The sequence below is a fragment of the Dendrobates tinctorius genome, unplaced genomic scaffold (assembly GCF_039654945.1).
Source record: "Dendrobates tinctorius isolate UK_male_01 unplaced genomic scaffold, ASM3965494v1 ptg000177l, whole genome shotgun sequence".
NCBI classification, from domain to species: Eukaryota; Metazoa; Chordata; class Amphibia; order Anura; family Dendrobatidae; genus Dendrobates; species Dendrobates tinctorius.
The window spans coordinates 19,181,450-19,206,300 of NW_027361844.1; the positions used below are offsets into that span (position 1 = coordinate 19,181,450).

At 46.1% G+C, this 24,851-nt stretch overlaps 1 protein-coding gene across 1 annotated transcript in view; it reads right to left on the reverse strand.

Moving 5' to 3' along the window:
* The window catches only part of TSPEAR (thrombospondin type laminin G domain and EAR repeats), a 248,864-nt gene that overhangs the window by 126,908 nt on the left and 97,105 nt on the right, over window positions 1–24,851 (reverse strand). The window contains exons 3-4 of the mRNA XM_073551427.1: window positions 24,091–24,329; window positions 6,069–6,159 (exon numbers count right to left, since the gene is read on the reverse strand). Coding sequence (XP_073407528.1) covers window positions 6,069–6,159; window positions 24,091–24,329 — 330 coding nt within the window. The remainder of the gene's footprint in view (window positions 1–6,068; window positions 6,160–24,090; window positions 24,330–24,851) is intronic.

A 24,851-nucleotide genomic window follows, 5' to 3' on the forward strand; every position in this document is an offset into this window, starting at 1 on the left:
TTCTCATGAGTGCTATAAACATACAGGATGCCTGCTACAAGTAGAAAATTGCTGTAATAAATGTGTAATTATCAGCGACATAACCACTGTTCATGTATTAGACATCCCTCTGATGTATTCAATTTGTGTCAATCTTCTTCTCTTGGATTAATCTTGGCTTTCAATGATCGTCTGGAAACATATGTAACATGCTGCATGTTGTTTCAAAAACAGATTTTGGAAGTCTACTGGTAGCAGTACAAACAGCAGGTGAAGCATAAACATTTTAATAAAAAGAATTATAATTTGGGCCATATGTGTTGCTTACAGTATAACAGTATGCCCTAGTTAAAGAAGTTATTCTTGAGCACTAATGCAAAATTTTCCCACACCTACCAAGTCTCTTTGATAACACTGATATTTTCTCTTATGACAAAAGGCCATTTGGGCTCCCTCGTCCCAGGCATCTGCTACCTCTCTGCAACCATATAAATTCACAATGATAACTAAAATGGGCCAAAATTAAAGTTTTGGGGGCGTACAGGACATAATGGTCTTAGAAAACAATGTGATACCTTTGGACCAAGGTTACACAATTCTGTTGTGAGTTCATTTTTCCCTTCACCATTGAGGTCTGATGAACTCCCTCCTCTGGTGAAGGAGGGTAGTGAGGCTGATTACCAAACACATGGGCAGCTAGATGATGACTGGGTGGCTGGAATTGAGGACTGGATATAAGGCTGCCGACGCCCTTCTTCCTGGCTGGTGATTTTCCTGCTGGATTCTTGGAGACCAGTCTGATTCCTGCATCTCAAAGCTAATTTATTCTGCTCTGCTTTGTACTCTTCAGTTTTGTTTTTGATTTGCCTTGTTTTTTTGGAAGTTCTGCCATCCCCGGCCGGGGGTGAGCTGAACTCCATTTTTGTCTCTGATCTGTTGATATTTTGCTCTGTCTTCAGAATATACCTGAGTGCTGATATAGTCTTTTGAAGCCTAGCGACTTCAGGGCCTGTTTTTCCTATCAGTCGGTTGGCTCATTTTGATAGGGTTTTTGCGGATGGCAGACAGCAGCTTTCCTATCCTGTCCTATGTAGTTAGCTTGGGCCCCATCATTTGCTCAAACTATCTTTCTATCTGTGTTAGTGTTTTCATCTTGCTTCACCGTCATTATATGTTGGGGGCTGCCTTTTGCTTTGGGGTCTGCTCTGGGGCAGTTTAGTTTTTCCCCTTTCTGTCTTTAGGCTATATAGTTCTACGGCTGTGATCGAGGGGTCTAGGGCACCGTAGGAACCCCCCACGGCTACTGCTAGTTGTTGTGGATAGGTTCAGGGGTCTGCAATCCGATAGCTGCCAACCTCTCTGGTTTTTCTGGACTTAGCTGGTATTTTGTTTTTTTCCTCCTTCGGTGACTCATCATAACACAATTCCTTTGTCTATTATGTCTTCTGCACTGAATGTATCTGACTGGGTAGTAGGTGTGGGCTGACAATTTAGGAATTAGAGCAAGGCGCGAAACCCCAATCTTATTGACGTACCATGTTAGAGTACACATATTCAGATTCTCATGCCATAAATAAATCATTGCTGAACCCAGTAATTAATTTGACTACATAGACCCATCTCATCTCGTCTTTTTGCAGAAATAGTACTTTTGTAGAAAGTTTCATCTTCTGTGCCAACCACTGATTGACTCAAGAAAGGCACATCCAGCCCATAAACGGCAGAGCTTCCCAGGACTCACATCCAAGGGTGATATTCCATATTTTTTTTTTATTATTTCATAGGTTAAAAAAGAGATACAACGTGTTTCGGATACAGTGTATATCCTTCATCAGGTATCATAAAAACACAGTACAAATCCTAATAGTATAAAATTCAGTTACACTTATACACTCACTGGCCACTTTATTAGGTACACCATGCTAGTAACGGGTTGGACCCCCTTTTGCCTTCAGAACTGCCTCAATTCTTCGTGGCAGAGATTCAACAAGGTGCTGGAAGCATTCCTCAGAGATTTTGGACCATATTGACATGATGGCATCACACAGTTGGCGCAGATTTGTCGGCTGCACATCCCTGATGCGAATCTCCCGTTCCACCACATCCCAAAGATGCTCTATTGGATTGAGATCTGGTGACTGAGGAGGCCATTTGAGTACAGTGAACTCATTGTCATGGTCAAGAAACCAATCTGAGATGATTCGAGCTTTATGACATGGCGCATTATCCTGCTGAAAGTAGCCATCAGATGTTGGGTACATTGTGGTCATAAAGGGATGGACATGGTCAGCAACAATACTCAGGTAGGCTGTGGCGTTGCAACGATGCTCAATTGGTACCAAGGGGCCCAAAGAGTGCCAAGAAAAAATTCCCCACACCATGACACCACCACCACCAGCCTGAACCGTTGATACAAGGCTGGATGGATCCATGCTTTCATGTTGTTTACGCCAAATTCTGACCCTACTATCCGAATGTCGCAGCAGAAATCGAGACTCATCAGACCAGGCAACGTTTTTCCAATCTTCTACTGTCCAATTTCGATGAGCTTGTGCAAATTGTAGCCTCAGTTTCCTGTTCTTAGCTGAGAGGAGTGGTACCCAGTGTGGTCTTCTGCTGCTGTAGCCCATCTGCCTCAAAGTTCGACGCACTGTGCGTTCAGAGATGCTCTTCTGCCTACCTTGGTTGTAACGGGTGGCAATTTGAGTCACTGTTGCCTTTCTATCAGCTCGAACCAGTATGCCCATTCTCCTCTGACCTCTGGCATCAACAAGGCATTTCCGGCCACAGAACTGCCGCTCACTGGATTTTTTTTCTTTTTCGGACCATTCTCTGTAAACCCTAGAGATGGTTGTGCGTGAAAATCCCAGTAGATCAGCAGTTTCTGAAATACTCAGACCAGCCCTTCTGGCACCAACCATCATGCCACGTTCAAAGGCACTCAAATCACCTTTCTTCCCCATACTGATGCTCGGTTTGAACTGCAGGAGATTGTCTTGACCATGTCTACATGCCTAAATGCACTGAGTTGCCGCCATGTGATTGGCTGATTAGAAATTAAGTCTTAACACACAGTTGGACAGGTGTACCTAATAAAGTGGCCAGTGAGTGTATATAGTAGCAACCTTTTATCTCAGTCTCAGAAACTTGATTTAGGGTGTGGACCAAGTTCAGGAACACACCCACTGATTGATCCAACCTTGACAACATGGATGCAAGACGGAAAAGAAAAAAAAAAAAAAAAAGCCCAAAAGGAAAAAAAAACCCAAAGAGAAAAAAAAAAAACAACGATCAAACTCTCTCTATGATATCATTCAATCCATTTGGATATAATGTTCCCAGACGATATATCCAAAACGTTTCTTTCCGGTTTAAAAGAGCATTCCTATTTGCAACACCAGAGGGTATCTGCTCCACCGGAGTTACTTTTATGTTAAAAATTTTGTTATGTTTAATTAGTAGATGCCTTGAGAGACTATGTTTTAAAAAGCCGTTTTTTGCTCTATTTCTGTGACCATTAATGCGTGACCGCAGTGTCTGCACAGTGCGTCCCACATATTGCAAACCGCAACTGCATGTGATTACATATATAACAAAATCACTGTTACAGCTGAGTCTTTGTGAAATCTCAAAGACCTCACCAGTACTATTACATTTGATGGTTTTAGCCCCGTGATCTAGGATCCCACAGGTACAACATTTTTTAGAGGTGCATTTAAAAACTCCGGTTCCTTGAGAAACACCACATAAAATTTGATCCGTACTTTTTTTTATAGTTTTTTCCTTTTGAATCCAACTGTTTTTTTAATTTACTGGGGGCCACCAAATTTTTCAAAGTTTTCCCCCTTCTATATGTAATCCCTGGTTTATCAGGGAGATGTTTTCCCAAAACAGGGTCACGCTTCAAGATATACCAATATTTTGAAAGCACAGTTCTTATTACTTTATTTCCCCTATTGAATGTGGTCACAAAATTCAATTTCCAGCGATCATCACTTTTTTCTTTACCAATGGTCAAATTATCCCCATTCCTATTTTTTCCTTTTACACATTCCTCCTGTGTTTTTACTTTGTTATCCCTATATGCACTAATTATCAAGTTTTTTGGGTATCTTTTTTCCTTAAATTTTCTTTTTAGAATTTTAGACTGAGCTACATAATCAGATTCTCTCGTACAATTCTTTCTTGTACGAAAAAATTGGCTGTGGGGTATATTAACCTTCCACTTCTTGTAATGTGCACTGTTAAAATCTAAAAAGCCGTTTGAATCCACCTTCTTGAAGTGGGTTTTTGTAATAATTTTTTTCCCACTATGGCTGATCTCTAGATCAAGAAGAACCATTTTTTCAGGTTGGAAAACCATCAAATGTAATAGTACTGGTGAGGTCTTTGAGATTTCACAAAGACTCAGCTGTAACAGTGATTTTGTTGTATATGTAATCACATGCAGTTGCGGTTTGCAATATGTGGGACGCACTGTGCAGACACTGCGGTCCCGCATTAATGGTCACAGAAATAGAGCAAAAAACGGCTTTTTAAAACATAGTCTCTCAAGGCATCTACTAATTAAACATAACAAAATTTTTAACATAAAAGTAACTCCGGTGGAGCAGATACCCTCTGGTGTTGCAAATAGGAATGCTCTTTTAAACCGGAAAGAAACGTTTTGGATATATCGTCTGGGAACATTATATCCAAATGGATTGAATGATATCATAGAGAGAGTTTGAACGTTTTTTTTTTTGTTTTTTTTTCTTTTCCGTCTTGCATCCATGTTGTCAAGGTTGGATCAATCAGTGGGTGTGTTCCTGAACTGTGTTCCTGAACTTGGTCCACACCCTAAATCAAGTTTCTGAGACTGGGATGAAAGGTTGCTACTATATATAAGTGTAACTGAATTTTATACTATTAGGATTTGTACTGTGTTTTTATGATACCTGATGAAGGATATACACTGTATCCGAAACGCGTTGTATCTCTTTTTTAACCTATGAAATAAAAAAAAATATGGAATATCACCCTTGGATGTGAGTCCTGGGAAGCGCTGCCGTTTATGGGCTGGATGTGCCTTTCTTGATTTACTCATCTTGTGTGAGCCTGAACCCGGCTCTTTCACTTGGATCCACCTGAGGCAAGCTGCAAGCCCTGTCTTCTGAGAAGTATCCCAAAAGGAAGGATTTTTGAGGATACATAATCCAAAGCTATATTAGTCTTCTATCAGGTGTGTGCATAAAATTGTGCTCCCTTTAAAGACTACAATATTGTGTTTACGCACTTAGGGCGCCGCGAATTGTCTGTTCTTCTCTCCCAAACAGGGTTTTTTTTGCAACCACTGATTGACTGACATGAATTAATTTCACCTGTACAAAGAGGTTCTTCAGCAGCTTTAAAGGGAACCTGTTACCTTGGGAAAATCTAGTTACTTGCAGATATAGGGATAACAGTGTTACAAGGCAGTCCGACCACCTTACTGAAAGTGCGGCTACCGGAAAAAAAAATTTTTCCTCCCCGTGATTGATGCCCTGCTCTGCACAGATGCACTTTAGAGCTGACAGTCAATCAAAGTGCCCATCCCCATAAGTGAAAGTTGGCGGCTACCGAGAAGAAATAAGTTCATTTTCTCCCAGTTATCGCACTTTCAGTGAGACGACTATGTAGCTATTTACCTGCAGATGAATCCTTTATTTGAAGGAAAATAGCATTTTTTGTGGCAACAGGTTCCCCTTACCAGATGTGCTGTCTATTAAAGAATTATTAATCAATCAATGGTGAACTACATGCACCACGTTACTTTTCAAGCAAAGGTCCAGCAGTAGATGAAAAATGTATTATAAGCAGGGGTGGACATATTATTGGTCCAACCTATTCAGCCGCACAGGGGCCCTAGAGGTAAGGCACTGCAAAGGGCCCATATACTGTTCATGCACAGGGGCCCTTTTCTGTCTGTATTCGACAGTGACTATATGGAAAATATATCCCCTACTTTAAATGCTAAAAGTAATAATAACTTGGGAGTTCCTTGAGCTGTAGAAATATACTCAGCCTTATGTTTTGTGGTAATGTTTGCTTTGGAGCTTATTAACACTTACAGAAAAAAAACCTTTACGTCGCCTTCTACTTCCGACATAAATCCTGGACTTGGTGGTGTTAAGGCATGCGGGAAACGGTTTGTCTAGAACACTAAGCATAAAAAAATAATTGCTTCATTACAATTACAATAGTAAATAAACAACTACTTTAAGTATTAGAGAACCAAGAAGAAGAAAAATAATAGATTTATGTAAAACTAACGCTTATGACAAAGTGTCACTAGGCCATTGTTAAATGATATTGTTTCCGCCACTAGATAGATGGCATGCACATAAAAACAAGCACTGTGTAAGCACAGCTTATATCTTATTCTTAGCAGTCTTATTTCCCCTGAGAGCTTAAATTCTAATTTCGACTCACACTGGTAAATGGCTGGAGTCATCAATGAGCAGGGAGATGCAAAAGATTTATTTGAAACTAATTTTTATTGTTCGTCTGGGTAAAAGTAGCTGCTGTTTCAATTCAATGTAATTACTTCCCACGCAGTTTTGCACATCATTCATTTTAACTGGTAAATAAAGTAGTGTGTCTGCAAATAGGAAGAACTAAAATGACAAATATCCTTCCAAAACATAAATGTATGACTCGAAAACCACACGTGCTTTGAGGTTTGTCAATGATTTCAGTACATTTCATGCATATTTTCTGTAGAAATATGCTAACCGAAAGACAATTGATCCTCAATAAGGATGATGGTGGCTAGGTATGGTCAAGGTATTGAAGTAAATAATTCCCAATTGCCTCTTCATATTACAGCCAAGTATAAATAAAGCTTGTGGACGCCTTTTAGTGACGAGCGAGAGTGCTCGGATAGGGTGTTATCGGAGCATGCTCGTGTGCAAATAGAGTATCTTCGGCAAGCTCGAATACTATATTCGAGTCCCCACGACTGCATGTCTCGCAGCTGTTCGACAGTCACAACACATGCAGGGATTGTCTGTTTGTTAGATAATCCCTGCATGTGTTACAGCTGTTGAACAGCCTCGAGACAAGCAGCCGAGGGGACTTGAACATAGTATTCAAGCACGCCGAAGATACTCTATTTGCACACGAGCATACTCAGATAACACCTTATCTAAGCACTCTCGATCATCACTACCGCCCATCAAATTTAAAAGCTAGTTTGCCAGATCTTCTATACTGGCAGAGCAGATGTTGTACTGCTAAGGCTCAACTCAGAAGCTCTGCCATGCAGGGCAGAGACCTGGCAATCATATTGACCGCTGGGTCCAACAGACCCGCCATCATTGAAAATACTACTTACTAGTTACTACAGATTGCTCATTGAGCGCTATATAGATGACAAAGGAGAGGACAGAAGCAGCATTAAACCACTTCTGTCTTGTATTTTGGATCCCCAGCCGTCATTGACAGTTGGGATTGCAGGAGTAAGACCTTTCATGTAAAATTACATAAGAGCAGAAACAATTTTCCAGTGGTTCCTAAGATGAACTTCTCTTTGTCAGGTTAGTGCTGGAGAGGCTTTGATAAGTGGTTTTGTGGTTTACCTACCTACATTCAGGGTGGGTTTATCACTTTGTAATACATATAGCTGTAGCAAAGGTTATTGTGACACCATCTTGATAGTGTGTCACAAAAGATTGGAAAAGAAAAGAGAAGGAGGAGTTCATTGGCACAAACAGCCAGATAATAAAATGGAATCTTGTATTTGATAAAATTAAAAAATGTTAATAACAAGACCTTGAAAGCTGACGCGTTTCTGGTGTACAATGACACCCTTACTCATAGGATATAAGAGGTAAATGCAAATGTTACTCTATATAACAGCCTTCATATGCCAATTAAATCAATTAGGGTAATTAGAGATATTCAGCGGCACCTGTCTGGTGAAACAAAAATACATCAAATAAAGTGAAATCCAACTAGAACCTAGATAAATCAATCTAAAATAGTAAAAACAAACACAAAAACCTATGAAGACACATAAACCATTAGATTCAATATATATAAAATGAGTAATTTCTAAAGTTTATACCATGAGGACACTTGGTATCTAATTGTAATACCAATAAGCCTCACATAATGCCAGCTGCTTCTGCCGTTTCCCCCCCCATATTTGACGATCAAACCTTTCAATGCCAAAAAAGGACATTTGAGACAATATCACCTTGTGTGTGGTGGGAAAATGTTCTCCTGCACCTGAATGGCCTGTATTATTATTGTTAATATTGGAAATGTGTTCCGCTATTCTTTTCTTTAATTTCCTCGTAGTATATCCTATGTAATAAAGATTGCAACTATTACACTGAATGCAATAAACTACATGGCTGGATTCATGGTTTATGAAAAAATTGATTCCATATTGTGCCTTGAGATGAATGGAAGATGTGTTTTCTGTGTTCCGCAAAGCAACACACACTGCATCTGCTGTAGGATCATTTGAAGACACCTGTTGTAAGGGAGGGACAGGACTGTAGTCGTGACCTGAATTACCACAATATCTATGTCCAGTCCTTCCCCTACAGAAAACTGTACTCTTCTCTCCAGCATACCTGTGTCTCCAGATTCAGCTTCCTCTGGACACTTCCCAGGTGACACGGTCCCTCTTTCAGGCGATTCCCAGCAATGGAGACACAGTCCAAGTTAACTTTAACACTTTCTTTACTGAGTACGTCACACGTTACTTCCACAGCTGGTACATCGTGACATTTACTGGTTTCCTCATCTTTCCCTTTCTGGCTGTCGCTTCTGTGCAGTACATGCCCGAACCGGAACGTCCTAGACTGCTCCCCAGTTCCTTCCTGGACTAACCTTGCCATGTGACAATTCCTTCTGTCTGCTTCGCCCCAGATTTGAAATCATCAGTCACCAGGTTTGGTTGACTCTGGTAAAGCATCCAGCCTGTCTGTACCGATCTCGTCGAAGCTCTAACTTCCTTCATCTCATCAGTCCAACCGACTCCTGCCCTAAAAGCATCGGCCCAGGTGATAAGTCGCCACATCTTTCCTTTCCTGCACTGGTCCATCACTATGACACACAGTGACCGTGGGTATCATGGGCTGCAGCGCTTGAATGTTGCATGGCTGCCAAGCTGTCTGGGCCTATAGCCCATGTGGACCATAGGGCACCCTGTCCCAGTCTAACCTAACTTCCCACAAACGTATATAATGGCAGCTTCCAGAGCTGCTACAGTTCACCACGGTCCCCCTATGCAGCACCATATAAGGTTGGTACATCAAGCACTCTCCACTCCTTTAACTAGTTATCCGTTTCCTAACATTTTTTTACTTTACTTCTATGCAGACCATAACGGGATTTCACTATTTATCAATTCTACATTAGTCTACCCTTCCTTGTATCTCTATTATGAAGTCAGTATCTGCCGCTCTTTGTGAATCAGCTTCTTTATGTCAGCAATACTTTTCCACCATCCCGTCCACCATCCCATACCAGTACCTTTTTGAACATTTGGCTCATGTATGATTCATAATAGTCTCCCTCTCATCATTTATACTTTGAGTTTGGGGATTCATTTGTATGGGATCCTCTTCACTTCTTTTTTATCATGTATATTGTGTGTATATAATTGTACAGCACTATTATTTTGTTTTGTTTATTTTCTTGTATATAGTCTCTTTTTGTATATATCCCTTTTATATTTATTTATACAATTTTATTTTCTCCAGTAAGGTTTGATAAAGACCAGGGACATGGTTGAAATGTTACCTTATGGAATAGGTTGCATTTTCTACTGCGGTGAAGCAATTTTCTTTATTTGGTCATTGAAATAAATCCTTTTTCTGCAAATTACATGAAATCCTGAGTGCGACTGTTTATTCTCTGGTGACTTAACTTTCCAACAAGCTTCCCTCTTTCTACCTGCAGCCCCTCCTACAATTAACCCTCTAGAGAACATCCTATAAGGCCCCACTAGTATGCCTCCCATCTAGTGGCCCACAACAAAATCACACTTACCCATATTTATAGGAACTATATACTAAAGTGCCCTCCTCTAATGTCCCCCAAGAAGGATGTACTGACTTACCCTAACTGTGCATGAACATTGATCACATATATTATATAATACTATATTAAAGGAACACAAGACAATATAATACAGTTCTCTACAGAATGGTAACACATACATACTTGTGGCAAAACCATAAAAGATGAGCGATAATACATATATATTTATGTATTAGTACTGCAGACATTTATCATAGACATTATCATTTAGCAATATTTAAACATTAACAATCGAAGGGCAATCAGAGGAAGGGAAGCATGAAGGACCTTACATCTCACTCCCTTGCACTCCTTTCCTTGAACTTGGTAGTCCTCGACCAAGGCACGATACAAAAACAATTTTTAAAACATTTTTTAACCGTAAAAAAACCTCAAGTCACTTGGATTAATGTAAGCTACATCCGGTATGCACCACAGTTCATGACACACAGGTATCATTCCTGGTTCCCCATCCTCCAGGAGTTAGAGACTTTATTTACACATTCCACAAGTGAGGAAGCTGCTCTAGGAGAGGTGCTCCCCCTTCCCTTGAGTACAGGGGAGTACAGTCTTTCCAGGGGTCTCCGGTTAGGAAGACAGTCTCTCCTTTTTTTCCAGCAGAATGGGCACAACAGGTGCAACAAAAAAAACAAGAGAGTCCATAGGCTCCATATATTCTGCCTAGCTCGCTGTCCTCTAGTCCGAAATCACATACCAAAACATTGATGCGGACAATGCTTTATCTTCAGCGTTGCCAAATCCCACTTACTGTGAGCGGGAGGGAAACTTCTTTGAGAGGGAGGGCTACAGTGCCGACAGGGACGCGGAACAGTCCCAGCAGCTCCAAACATGATGCAACAGGCATAAACAGAATTATTTCCAAATTTCAATGGCACGCACCATGTGTTTCTTTCTCATAGGCCATCTCTGCAGCTGCAGAAGATGTGGATGGCGCCATCGTAGCGCTGTCAGGTTCCCGTGAGCTGGATGATGTTTGGGCCTGCACTAACTCCAGGAAGAGGCCCATGTCATCCTCATCGTAGTGGGTAACAGCAACCGCATAATACCAGTGAGGACAGTCCTCCTTGAAGGAGACCTGGTTTAGCAATCACCCGAACTTGATGGATGCCACGTTGACGTACACCTTGGCATCTGTCCCTTCCTCATGAATGAAGCCGTAATGTTGTGAATTCTCTTGATCTGACTTCGGAGTTGGGGCTCCCTCTGGTGGTTACTGCGGGTAGTGGAGCTGGCCGGGTTGACAGAAGTCTGCCACCTGACGACAATGATTGGAAATCAGGGGTTACTGACTGGGAGGATATAAGTGAGCTGGTGTTACGGGCTGGCGGAACACATCAAATAATATGATGATAGTAGGTGCATAAACTGCTGCTTAGTAATGACGGACGTACTGTATATAGCGGTATACAAAGGTCATACGCAGGTTAACGTCACCCGGTGTGAACAGGAGCGGTCTCTGTTACGTCACAGAGCTGCAGAACCGCAAAACTTAAATGCCAGAGTCTGTTAGCACTCACAGAGGTCAGCAAGGGGGCGCTCAGAATGTGGTCACAGAACTCTGCCCCAAGGACACAGGGTCAGAGTCCCTCTAGACCTCCTGAGCATGCGGTGTCGCACCTGCAGACGCCGCTATAGATGCTGACTATGGAGTGTCGATCACGTGCACCGTGGTGTGCCAAGCCACAAGTGGACACTGATGCCTGTCTCAGACTCTGTCCTACCTACACCTAAGCCTGGGCGCTTAACAGGCTAGGCTGCACAACACATGCTTACCAAGGGTAGGCGTTTCTTAATGAGTCATTCACCAGAGACATTCATACATGCATACGACACTCACTCCTCATAGTCTGATAATGCAGTCTATACTAGTGCATGGCCGAGTGACCATGCGAACCTTTTATAGCCGCATCCTTCAGGGACCTTCCTGACCTTTCTAATGGTCCAATCCGAGCTGGAGAAGGACCTGAGCATGTGACCTTCGATCTCCAATGAGAGATCATCCCACAGGCATGCTCAGTGGACCGAAAGGAGGACTTAGTCCCTGGAGTAGCTCGCTGCTGACCAGCCTGCGTTGCTATAGCTGGACCAGAGGTGGCAGCATCAACTAAACCTACAGAGCTGGTCTGAGCAGAGCGCCTGGATCGTCAAGTCTGCTGCGCAGCCTCCTGTGCGGCCGGAGAGGAATGGGAGACTGCCGAAAGCAACGCTCGGGATTCCTGCTGTGCAGCGACCGGAACCCGACGCCTAACAGCAGACTTCCCTCAGTTGCTGCTGGTGATTAGTTTCTTCCTGTGCATTTTGAGGTCTGCTGTCTCCTGCCTGATCCTGCATTTTTCAGTTAAGTTGTTCATTTGCTAATCCTTTGCATCTGATCTGGTTTTGTCTCTTTCTGCTTTGCTGTGAGGGTCCAGTGTGCTCCCTGCTGGGGCAGTGCTGGACCCCGCTCCATATGTTACAGCTTGTGTCAATTTGTTCAGTCCCCTGTTATATTAGTCTCTTTTGCTTTGCTGCCAGTTCATACCAGAATGCTGATATAGTGGGAGAGAGGTCGTGAGACCTCAGTGTTTTTTGTACATCAGACGTGTTGGATTTTTTAGGGTTTTTGCATGATTGCAGACAGTGTCTTTCCTTTCCTATCCTATCTAGACAGTTTGGGCCCCATCATTTGCTCAGTCTATTTTCTGCCTGTGTTTGTGCCTCATCTTGTCTCACCGACAATATATGTTTGGGGGCTATCTATTTCTTTGGGGTTCTACTCCGGGGCAGTTTAGATTTCACCTTTCTTGCTTTAAGCTTAGTTAGTTCTCCGGCTGTGCCGAGGCATCTAGGGCATCGTAGGTACGCCCCATGGCTACTGCTAGTTGTGTTGTTAGGATTAGGGCTCTGCAATCCGCTAAGTTACCATCCTTTCTGGTTTCCTGGTGGCCTAGCCTATTCCTGCCATCCTCCTTGGTGACCTATTCATAACACCGTAGCTCCGGTCGGTGTCTGTGTACACCAACCAGCCACTGGTGTGTCGTCCCGCCAGAGTGCCTCTGCCAGGCTTCCACAGTTCCCTCCAAACCTCCCTCTCCCATTGCTTCTTGTTGTGGATCACTCCTTCCACCCAAGTGGCCTGTCTGGGCATGGGGAAGGGACCCTCTGTGGCTGGGTGGGAATGTGTGGCCCCCAGAGCTGCAGCTGAGTGGGAGACCGGCTGGACCTCCAACGGCTGGGGTATAGGGACAAGTTCTCCCATGAGAACGCAAGGGCGGACGACGGCCTCTGGGACGGAATTTTGCTGGGAAGGCCTCCGTTCCGGGGTCGGAGACAAGGGAACAGTCACCTGTTCCGATGGGGCTGAGATGGACATGGCGCTCCCTGGAACACTGGTTCCTTGCGCAGGAGCGCTCTCGTGGCTGACGGTTCACTGGCGTAACGGTTCGTACTGAACTTCCGGCTGTGGTTCCTCCTGGGCAGTTGTCAGTTTTGATCCTCACTGAGCTAACAGAAGGGGCTCCGGTTCACCCGATCCTCGGGTCCGACGCTGCACCACTCGTTCCGCACATCCAGTATCCCGCCTCTGGAATGGTGGTAATTCCATCAGCTGGACACTCCGTGGCCGAGGCAACTCCACAGACGGACAGATGGGGGTCTCTCCTGGTTCCACGCTGGTCTCAGGAGGTTGGGCTTTCACTTTTTCCTGCGGCGACCTCAACTCGATGTGGCCCATGCCTTGGCAGCTACGGGTGTACGAGTGCTGCATCATGGCCAGTTCAAGTGTACAAGATGGCGCTGCACAGCTTCTTCTGGGGTTTCCTTCTGAGTCCCGCCCGTCACCAGGTCGAACCGTCTCCAGTTGCTCCTCCCCTCCATTGTTGGTCGGTGGCAAGGGGCGAGGCCTTCTCCTCTTCATCCTCACCCACCAGGGGCAGACCAGGGCATATTGACAGACAGGTTTTGGCGCCAAGAGATGACAGCAACACCCACGAAGGACGTGGTTTTCGTTGTTGTTTGCTTTTTCACCTTCTCCTGCCATTTTTACTGCTGCCATCTTGGTCACAGTAGAAATGTCAGATTTTCTTTTTTTCGTTACACACAGTGGCCGTGGGTAACGTGGGCTGCAGAGCTTGAACGTTTCACGGCTGACAAGCTGTCCAGGCCTATAGCCCATGTGGACCCTAGGGCACCCTGGCCCTGTCTGACCTAACTTCCCAACAAGCTTCCCTCATACTACCCAGCAGCCCCTCCTACAAGTAACCCTCTAGAGAACATCCTATAAGGCCCCACTAGTATGCCTCCCATCTAGTGGCCCGCAGCAGAACCACACTTACCCGTATCTATAGGAACTATATGTTAAAGTGCCCTCCTCTAATATCCCCCAAGAAGGATGCACTGACTTAGCCTAACTGTACAAGAACATTGGTCACATATTATACAATACTATATTAAAGGAACACAAGACAATATAATACAGTTCTCTACAGAATGGTGACATATATATACTTGTGGCAATACCATAAAAGATGAGCGATAATACATATTTCTATGTAGCAGTACCACTGACATTCATCGTAGACATTATCAATTGGCAATATTTAAACATTAACCATTGAAGGGCAATCAGAGGAAGGGAAGCAAGAGTGACATTACATGTCACCCCCTTACACTCTGATGGAGAGCTATGATCTTGATATTTTGAGGCTACGGAGGAGACTAAGTGATACTTTATCAGCGTTCCCTGAAGAAGTGTGGACAAAACGCGCATCAGGGTTGAGGGACACGGCACAAACTCTACACACTAAAGTAAGTAATATTACGTGGAGCTTTCTCTTTGTAATTCAAGTCTTTGGCGTCTTATGCAAAACATATAGAGCTACTCAATTGATTGGTCTATTGCACAGTCCTTAATTTGCTTATGGATGTTATTTGCGTAGTATCATATTATTGTTCACTTTTGCACTTCGCACTTTAATAAATTTTGTATAATTAGCCCTAAATTAAATTTTACTCTATCTACCCTGTAGTGTGTTTAAAGGCGCCAGTAGCATCTCGTGTCGTTCATTACTTGAGCTTACTATAGATTTGCAATAAATTGATTTTTTTTGATTTTTTGTTAATAAGTTTTGTTTAATTAATTCTAAGATTTGGGACTTTGTGTTATTCTGTCCACTTCATCTTTATGTGGCATTTTAGTGGAACAGACGGATTTTCTTGCCATTAAATTGACACAAATTACGTTTGGGATGACCTTGCTTGATATAATTGCTCACAGATTAGGTGGCAAAAACCTGGTGACAGATTCTCTGTTACCTATGAATCATCCCCTATTTAAAGACCATAAAAATTTGCACCAATCGAAAAGGCCCCATATCTCTGGAACATCCGGGAAGCAGTGAAGATGGAATGCAAGCAAAGAAATGGACCCTTTTGACCTGGAGAAGCATCATCTTTAAGAGGTTTAAGATAACTGAGATTGCAGAAGCCATGTACCAATGTCAAGTGAGATGTCGAATTACACTTTTTTGTTCAGAGATTACCCAACTCTGTCTTATTTGAAACAAGGTAATCTTTGTTGGATCTGATTTTGTGGAAGTGTGGATTCTTACAAGCTTCTTCCTTACCCCTAAAGCAGGGTTGGCATTATGTATTCTATGCCTAATATAAATCACACACTCCTGCAAAATAGTTATTAGACATTTCTCATTAGGCAACAGAATAATTGCCAGAGCTTGGAAAGCCCAGTCTGTTTCCCGTATAGCAGAATGTGTTCATTAGTAAACATTCTTTAAATGAAATGGCGCATGCTCTGTTAAGAATGGGAAACTTCCTCATTTCTTTGACCCTCCTCATTGAAAAACCTATAAGTCAGTTTTTCATTTTCTCTACAAAATTTTGCTAGAATGATGGCATTCATTGCCTGCCTTTTTGTAAGTTTGAAGCGGGTATTACATGCTGACTTTCTCAAGATTTCACAGTTGCAATCCCACAGTTTATTTACCACTTGATGATGCATCATGATTTCTTTCTTCTGCTTAGTCATAGCCCTAGCAGTCCTACAATTATCACCTTACCATCAACCCCTTTCCTCCCCGCTCCCATGTTTTGTTATAGTACTATTATTGTTTCTGGACTCCTGATACATCCGTTACAGTTCTGTGGACTATAGCTATGCTATGCAGTTGAGTGACTGAACTTGCTCCTACCATAACAATTTTCACGCAGTGAATTTTCTATCCATGACCGTGTGTCTTGCATGATTGTGACATTTTTGTTTTGTTTTTTCCATGGATTCCTGCATGAATCCATCATTGTACTACCTATGTTCATTTTTTCTGTACTGTTAAAAAGGTAAAATTACAAAAAAAATGTAACTGAAGATTTATGACTTGCACCACCCAACTCCACCTGTCAATAAACTGTCTGGAAAGTGTTGAGGTTATATTCCCATCTTGAACATTTATCCAATTCGAGTGCCACCCCTTTTTGTATGATAGATCCGAAAACTGCTGGGCGTGTTTGTTCATCTTTTGGGGTTGCCCCATGTTGGACAATTAGACGTGAAGATGAGAAGTGTGGGGATATGGCCAGAGGCCACGTGTGTATATCTCTGTCCAGCAACTTGTATAGGAATTCCAAAAATTGAAGCGTGCGCCTCATTGTCTATTAAAGATTTCCCATCTTGGAAATGTATAACTTATTCACTATAATCTATGCCACAACTAACTAAAAGGGATATTTTCAAGTTTGAAGGCTTTCCCCTATCCTTGGAAAGGGGATAATTTTATGACTGCCGGGGGTCTGACTGCTGGGTTCCCTCTCCCCACCAATTAAGAGAACTGGATTTCCAAAGCGTGTGAAAAGAGCAAAGGTCAATCAAGAAGGGGGCTGGGGAAGGGCACAGCCTAGGGGAAGCCCCCCATGACTGCCATGGGCGGGAAGTTTTAGAACTGGTGTTGTGCCAGTTTGAAATGGTTGGCCGGGACGGGGGCCGGGGGAGGGGTTTAAGGTGGGGGCAGCATGTATTAGGGAAAAAGTGCGGGAAAAACCGCACTCACCAGCCAGGAGCAGAGGAGAGAAGTCCCACCTGAATCAATGGACGACGAGCAGCAACTTTTCGCCAGGCTGCAGGATGTGGCCAGGTCCAGGAGGGGAGGATGGCTACAGACCCAACTTTCCTCCCTCCTCAGCGCTGCGGAGCAGGGATCCAGCCGGCGTGGAAGGAGGACCCGTCCCCCCGAAAGGCTGTCACCGGAGGTGTCAGCCCGCAGCAGGCGGCGGCTGCGGAGCCCCTCCAGGGACCCTGCGGGCGGCACAACAGATGGGGCTGCACCCCCTCCCTGCGCCCGTCCTGGCAGGAATCCGCCCAGCCGGCCGGTCAGCACGGGCTGCAAGCGTGTGGGAGCCGGACAGGAACAGCAGGCCGGACCGGAAGTGTCGTCGTGGGCAGGAGCCGAAGAGTCGCGCAGCAGGGAGGAGAGTGAAGGCCGCGGCAGGCCCTCACAGCGGCGAGGCCGGCGGCGGCCGGCGCCGGCCAACACAGCGGCGGGAGGCAGGATCGAGGGCGCCCCCGGGGATGAGGACCGCTCGGGGGTGTCTGCCAGCCAGGGCGCCAGACGTGGCGCGGCGGGCAGGAGGGGGCGTTGCGGCAGCGCCCTGCCTGGCCCCACTGTCATCAGAAGGACCGGAGGTGAGGCGGGCGGGAGGGTGCCGGTTGCTGCCGCCCTGCATGCCCCCATCGCAGTCCATAGCGAGAGAGCTGCGGTCGGGAGGGGGCAGCACGAGGACGCCCTGACTGGTCCCAGCAGCATGTGGAGCCCCGACCGATCGGCGGACGGGAGGGGGCTCAGCGGGGACGCCCTGCCCGGTCCTAGCAACGCGTGGAGCCCGGAACGGTCGGCGGGCGGGAGGCGACTTAGCGTGGTCGCCCTGCCTGGCCCCTATACAGCAGACGGGGCACCAGGCACCTGGGGGCATTTATCCGGGAGTCGCCCGGAGGGTGCTACGGACCGGCCAGTCGGGCACGGGTCCAGGGACTGTCACAGGTCCCGTTCAAGCGGGAGTTCTCGGGAGCGGCGGGTATCGCATGCTCGGGTCCCCCCTGGTGACGAGGAGGCCAGGGGCGCGGGCCTGGAGCAGCGGAGCCTGCATCAGGATCATCGAGGACGTCAGGATTCCGGATTTCCAGCTGGCGGGGACACAGCACCCGCACAGCTATGTGAGTATGGCTCCATGTCGTGTTTGTCGCCCGCAGGGGCTGTATTGCAGGATGATGGGGGCAGGCAGGGAGATGGTAGGGAGCGGATGGGGCGTAGCGGGGCTGAGGTGCAGGGGCTAAGGGACATTTTGGCGAACATGTCGCAAATATTGAGGAGACTGGAGGGGGGGTAATTGGGGAGGCAGCTCCGTCCCCAGCGGGGGCATGGTTAGTGGGTCGCGGTTCGGGCACAGAGTCGGGTGGTGACGTGTTACGTGCGGTAGAATCCGATGAAGGAGCTGCGGCAGGAGTGTCTGTTTCAGTGCAGACGGAGACGGATAAGGGGGATAGGATAAAACTGTATGATAGGGCTAAGGGAGAGGTTTATGTGTGCTTTGAGGGGCCGCTGGGGGCCCATTTAAAGAAAGAAGTGAAGGAAAAGATTTGGCGGGACGAGTATGTGGAGATATTTTCATTGCTGCCGTTGGAAAAGTTTAACCTGGATAAGGGGAAGAAGGACGATAGTAAAAAAGAGGAGGAAGAAAAGAGGAGGTGGCGTCTGATCCCGCAGACTTTTGTGAATTGGATGCAGGCATTCGCTATTTTGGCTAGTGTCATAGGGGAGAAGTCTCCGGATAATTGTTCTGGCCTTTTATGTTATTTAGATGCTATCGGGGAGGCGCATCGTATTTATGGGGGCCAGGCGTGGCTGTGATACGACGAGCAGTTTAGGCAGAGGAAGGCGGTAAGGCCAGAGATAAAGTGGGATCAAAAGGATATCGGGCTGTGGCTGAAGGTGATGGCCCCAGTGAGGTATGGGCAGTCCTTTCACGGGAGCGGGGGCAGCGGCAGTCAGCAAGCAGGTCAGGGGAGCAGTGGTCAGGCAACCCAGGGAGGAAGAGAGAAGTCAGGGGCGTGCTGGCAATTTAATGACGGGCAGTGTAAGTACGGGGCGGGCTGCAAGTTCAAGCACGTGTGCTCCCACTGCAACGGTAGCTCACACGGCGCTTCCAAATGTTTTAAGAAAGGGAAAGGAAAGCCAAATGTGGGTGCCGGTCAAGGGGGAGAGCCCGGTGAGGGTTCAAGAGATGGCCCCCTTTCTAAGTAGGTACCCGGCTCGGGCAGAGGCCAGCGTGCTTTTGAATGGTTTTGTTGACGGTTTCAGGATTCCACTTCCTGGCCATGTGGTTCCTTTTTCTGTTAAAAATTTGCGGTCGGCAATAACGCATGCGGAGGTAGTAGATGAGAAGTTAAAAAAGGAAGTGGATTTGGGCAGGATGGCCGGTCCATTCCCCACGGCTCCTGTTGCGGGCGTGATTGTTTCCCCGTTGGGGGTTGTGCCTAAGAGGGAGCCGAATAAGTTTCGTTTGATTCAGCATTTGTCTTATCCAAAAGGCTTGTCAGTTAATGACGGTATCGATAGGGAGTTGTGTTCTGTGGAGTATACCTCTTTTGATACGGCGGTTAAGTGGGTGCGACGTTATGGGTCAGGGGCTTTGTTGGCAAAGACAGACATTGAGTCCGCTTTTCGGTTACTACCGGTTCATGCAGATAGTATCCCGCTGCTGGGATGTTTTTGGAAGGGGAATTTCTACCTCGATAGGTGTTTGCCGATGGGTTGCGCAATTTCTTGTTCATTGTTTGAGACGTTTAGCACTTTCCTGGAGTGGGTGGTAAGGGATGTTACAGGAATGCAGTCGATCATTCATTATCTGGATGATTTTCTTTTTATTGGCCCCCCGGATTCGCCGTTGTGTAGGAACGCGTTGGCAGGCATGGTTTGGGTGGCGGAGCATTTTGGGGTGCCGCTGGCATCTGAGAAGACGGAAGGCCCTAAGGCCGTTATAAGTTTTTTGGGCATAGTTGTCGATTCGGAAAGGATGGAGTGTCGGTTACCAGAGGACAAGTTGGCATTGTTGAAACAGGAGGTGGACAGGATTTCGAAGTTGCGCAAAGTGACCCTCAAGGAATTACAATCCCTATTGGGGAGATTGAACTTTGCCTGCAGGATCATGCCTATGGGTCGAATTTTTTCTCGTCGTTTGGCTAGCGCGACGGCAGGAGTGAAGGCTCCGCACCATTATGTTCGCTTGACGAAGGAGCATAGGGATGATTTGATGGTTTGGCATCGGTTTTTGCGGAATTACAATGGGCGGTCGCTGATGCAGGAGGAGACATTGAGCAATTTTGATTTTGAAATATTTACGGATGCAGCGGGCAGCTCTGGTTACGGCGCCTACTGTAAGGGAAGGTGGAGTGTGGGGCGGTGGCCTCAGGCGTGGAAGTTGTTGGGCCTTACCAAAAACTTGGCACTATTGGAGCTGTTTCCTATCGTGGTAGCTGTTTTGGTGTGGGGTCCCATGTTCGAAAATAGGAGAGTGCGCTTTCATTGCGACAACGCGAGTGTTGTAGCGGTCATTAACAGTTTGTCGGCCTCCTCTCCCCCCGTAGTTAGATTGGTTAGGGTTTTGGTTCTTCGATGTCTGGATTTGAACGCAGGGATTTCTGCAGTGCATGTGCCCGGGGTTACGAATTCAATAGCAGACTCTTTGTCTCGTTTTCAGTGGGGGCGTTTTCGAGAATTGGCGCCAGGAGCGGATGCCACGGGCGTGGAATGCCCTTCTTTTCTGTGGAAGGTGATTACGGAAGAGCAGGAAGACTGATTCGGGAATCCTTATCGCAGCAGACATGGTCGGCCTACGATTCTTCGTGGCGAGTATGGCAGAGTTGGTTGGCAGAGTGGGGTGGGGTCGAAAGTGATGAGGATAGGATGTTGGCGGTATTGTTTTTAATTGGGAAGGCAGCTGACAGCGGTTGGTCTGCTGCTAAGGTAAACAAGTTTGTAGCGGGTTTAGCTTTCGGTTTCAAGTTGCAAGGGGTGGGGGACGTTACGAAGAGCTTCTTAGTGAGTCAGGCGTTAAAAGGGTTTCGTAGGGGTAAAAAAGCCGGCGACAAACGAAGGCCTATTTCGTTTAGTACGTTGGAAGGCTTAGGCAGAGTCCTTGGGGGTATTTGCTCGTCAGTTTTTGAGTTGGCCCTGTTTCGGCTGGCTTTTTCTTTGGCCTTTTTTGGGGCAATGCGCATTGGCGAGGTGGTGTCAGGCAGCAGGGTTTTGGCGGGAGGGGTGTTGGCAGAAGATGTGGAATTTTGGGCAGGGGGCATTGTTTTTTGGATTCGGCGTTCAAAAACTGATCAACAGGGTAGGGGCAGACGGGTAGTTTTGGGGCGAGTTGAAGGGGCGTTAATGTGCCCACGTGGCTGTTTGGAAACGTATTGGGGCGTATGGGCGGGTAGGACGGGTCCTCTCTTGTGCCATGCGGACGGCACCTATTTGTCTCGGTTCCAGTTCATTGCGGTTTTGAAGAAGGGATTGGTAGAGTTGGGCCTTCCCCAGGACATGTATGGGTCTCATTCATTTAGGATCGGTGCTGCGACCGAAGCGGACAGCCTTGGGTTGGGGGCTGATGCGATTAGGAGAATTGGCAGGTGGCAGTCGGATCGGTATTTACTGTATGTTCGGCGTTAGCTGTGTGGTTTGCATGTCCTGGGATGTGTTTTTTCTATATTCTGTTGTGTTTTTTCAGGTGGCGACCCCTTTCTTGCCTGGATATTCGGACACTCTTACGTTTATTGGGGTGCGCTACGAGCCGACGCGAGGCCAGATGGTAGGCAATTGGGCTTTGGGAGGGAGCAGGTGCTGGTCCGTTGGTTGGGTTTCCGAGGAATGGTATGGAGCAGGGTGCTCCTGGAGTTAACCAAATCCGCTCGCTTGGATAGAACCCCCGACATTACTGTTTTCCATGTGGGGGGCAATGATTTAGGGGTCAGGCCGGTGAGAGAATTAATTAGGGACATACGTTCCGATTTTTTGAGGTTGTGGACATCGTTCCCGAACGTGGTGACGGTATGGTCGGATGTAGTACCCAGACAGAGGTGGAGGCAAGCGAGATCGTTGAAAGGGATTAACAGGGCAAGGGTAAAATTGAATCATGCGGTGTCAGCATTTGTGTCCAGGAATGGGGGCATTAGTGTTCGTCACTTTGAATTGGAGACAGGTGCCGGTAATTTTTGGTTGGCCGATGGGGTTCATTTAAATTCTATTGGTATTGATTTATGGGCACTGTCAATACAGGAGGGGATCGAGAGGGCCTTGGTGGTTTTGGGGCACTCACGAGCCTGAGGTGGTCAGGGCTGTTCGTGGTTGGCGGGGGGTGGGGTTCTTGGAGTTGACGGTGATTGGTCGGGGAAGGATTCGGAAGTAACATTCCCGACAGTTTAAAATGGTATGGGGGATCTGGCTTTTGGGTATGGGCTCTGGACGGGGTTTTACCTCAGGAGCTATGGTGGTTGGTCTCCCAGAAGGGGAGTTACGGTGCCCTCGAGCTGGGCTGGACGGCTGGGGGGTAACATGGTGGAAATAAGTTTATAGCCAGATCTTTCTAGCTCCAAGAACCCTCCCCTCATAATTTTGAATTATTTAATGTTTATTGTTAATGTTTGTTAATAAAATTGGCCACTGTGGCCAAAATTATCCAAAGAATTTAAATTGTACCTTGTCTTATTCTCAGGAGAAGGGAAAGAGGGGGATGATAGGAGGCGGCGAGGTATCGAGGAGAAGGTAAAACTGAAGTCGCCATATGCGGTCAAGAAGGGGGCTGGGGAAGGGCACAGCCTAGGGGAAGCCCCCTATGACTGCCATGGGCGGGAAGTTTTAGAACTGGTGTTGTGCCAGTTTGAAATGGTTGGCCGGGACGGGGGCCGGGGGAGGGGTTTAAGGTGGGGGCAGCCTGTATTAGGGAAAAAGTGCGGGAAAAACCGCACTCACCAGCCAGGAGCAGAGGAGAGAAGTCCCACCCACCCTCCCTGTTTTTGGGTAGCACGTTGGGGGCTGCTAGGGGATGTACGTTTAAAAAAAAAAAAAAGGTGATCGGTATATAGATTCTTGTCAGGGTCTATATGAGGCGTTGTTGTTGCTGTTGTCACAGTGGCTGTGGGGCGGGGGGTGGGGTTCTTGGAGTTGACGGTGATTGGTCGGGGAAGGATTCGGAAGTAACATTCCCGACAGTTTAAAATGGTATGGGGGATCTGGCTTTTGGGTATGGGCTCTGGACGGGGTTTTACCTCGGGAGCTATGGTGGTTGGTCTCCCAGAAGGGGAGTTATGGTGCCCTCGAGCTGGGCTGGACGGCTGGGGGTAACATGGTGGAAATAAGTTTATAGCCAGATCTTTCTAGCTCCAAGAACCCTCCCCTCATAATTTTGAATTATTTAATGTTTATTGTTAATGTTTGTTAATAAAATTGGCCGCTGTGGCCAAAATTATCCAAAGAATTTAAATTGTACCTTGTCTTATTCTCAGGAGAAGGGAAAGAGGGGGATGATAGGAGGCGGCGAGGTATCGAGGAGAAGGTAAAACTGAAGTCGCCATATGCGGTCATGTGCACTGGCACTCATTATTCTTAACTGGATCACCAGATAAAGGTGAGCAATGTGCTTGGCTGGTCTTTGGCACTTCCAACAGGGAGGGGGCCCTGACAATAGAAGACAGAGGTGCACCTATGGATGTGCTATGCAAAGAATCAGGTAGATTAAAAAGAAAATCCAAATGAGCTTCCAGAAGAAAAGAGATAGATAAGCTTCAGAGATGCGCAGCATGTTGTGATTACATTAATAGTCCGCTTTTCATATAACCAATAATAGCTCATCACAATTCACAGGGAAGCTTTAGATGAGCTTTGTCGGTAAACAAGAATTTAAGGGGATCGTATCGTCAAAGAGAATTTAGGAAATGTTCTGCAAGAAACTTAAAGGTTATGAGTATTCAGATAAAGCTGGCAGATTATTTTACATCTGACTCACATTTCCACAGGGATACTGCAGTCAATGGAGAGAGAAACAGAAATGCCAGATACAGCTAAAGCAAAAGTGTGCCAGCGATCGTCGGCCAAGGAGATGCCACGAAAGGTTACTTTAGTCTGCCATTCTTGGGAGCTTTTCTTATTCCAGAATAAGAAGTGAAGTTTGTGTTCTGAGTATCTCAAGCCAAGAAGAACATGTCCTCTTCCCTCTGGTACCACAGTAAAGATGTATTCATTCTTCTACAAAAAAAAAGAAAAACAAACAGGTTGGATAATTAACGAATCTGAACTATGTATTGACTATAGGGCTAGTTACATCGTAAATGTTACTGTAAGAGCAGTGGCTGCTGCCGTGTTTCCCCAAAAATAAGACAGGGTATTATATAATTTTTTGCTCCGAAAGATGGGTTTGGGCTTCTTTTCAGGGGATGTCTTATTTTTTTCCATGAACAACAATCCATATTTACTAAGGCTACTTTCACACATCCGTCATCTGGAATCCGGCACGATGCGGCTAAAATGTAAAAAACCAGATCCGGCGCCGGTTGGCACCGGATCCGTTTTTTTCCTCATTGACTGTTATTATCACCGCATCGTGCCGGATGGGCATGCGGCGTGTCAGGTTTCTGCCGGAGACGGCAAAAATGCGCCGTCCGGCGTCTGCAAAAAACGTTCCCTGGAAGGTTTTTTAACAGCGCCGGAACGGTTTTCCGAACAGCGCATGCCCGGGCACTTTGTGATTTAACCCCATAAGTGACTGCC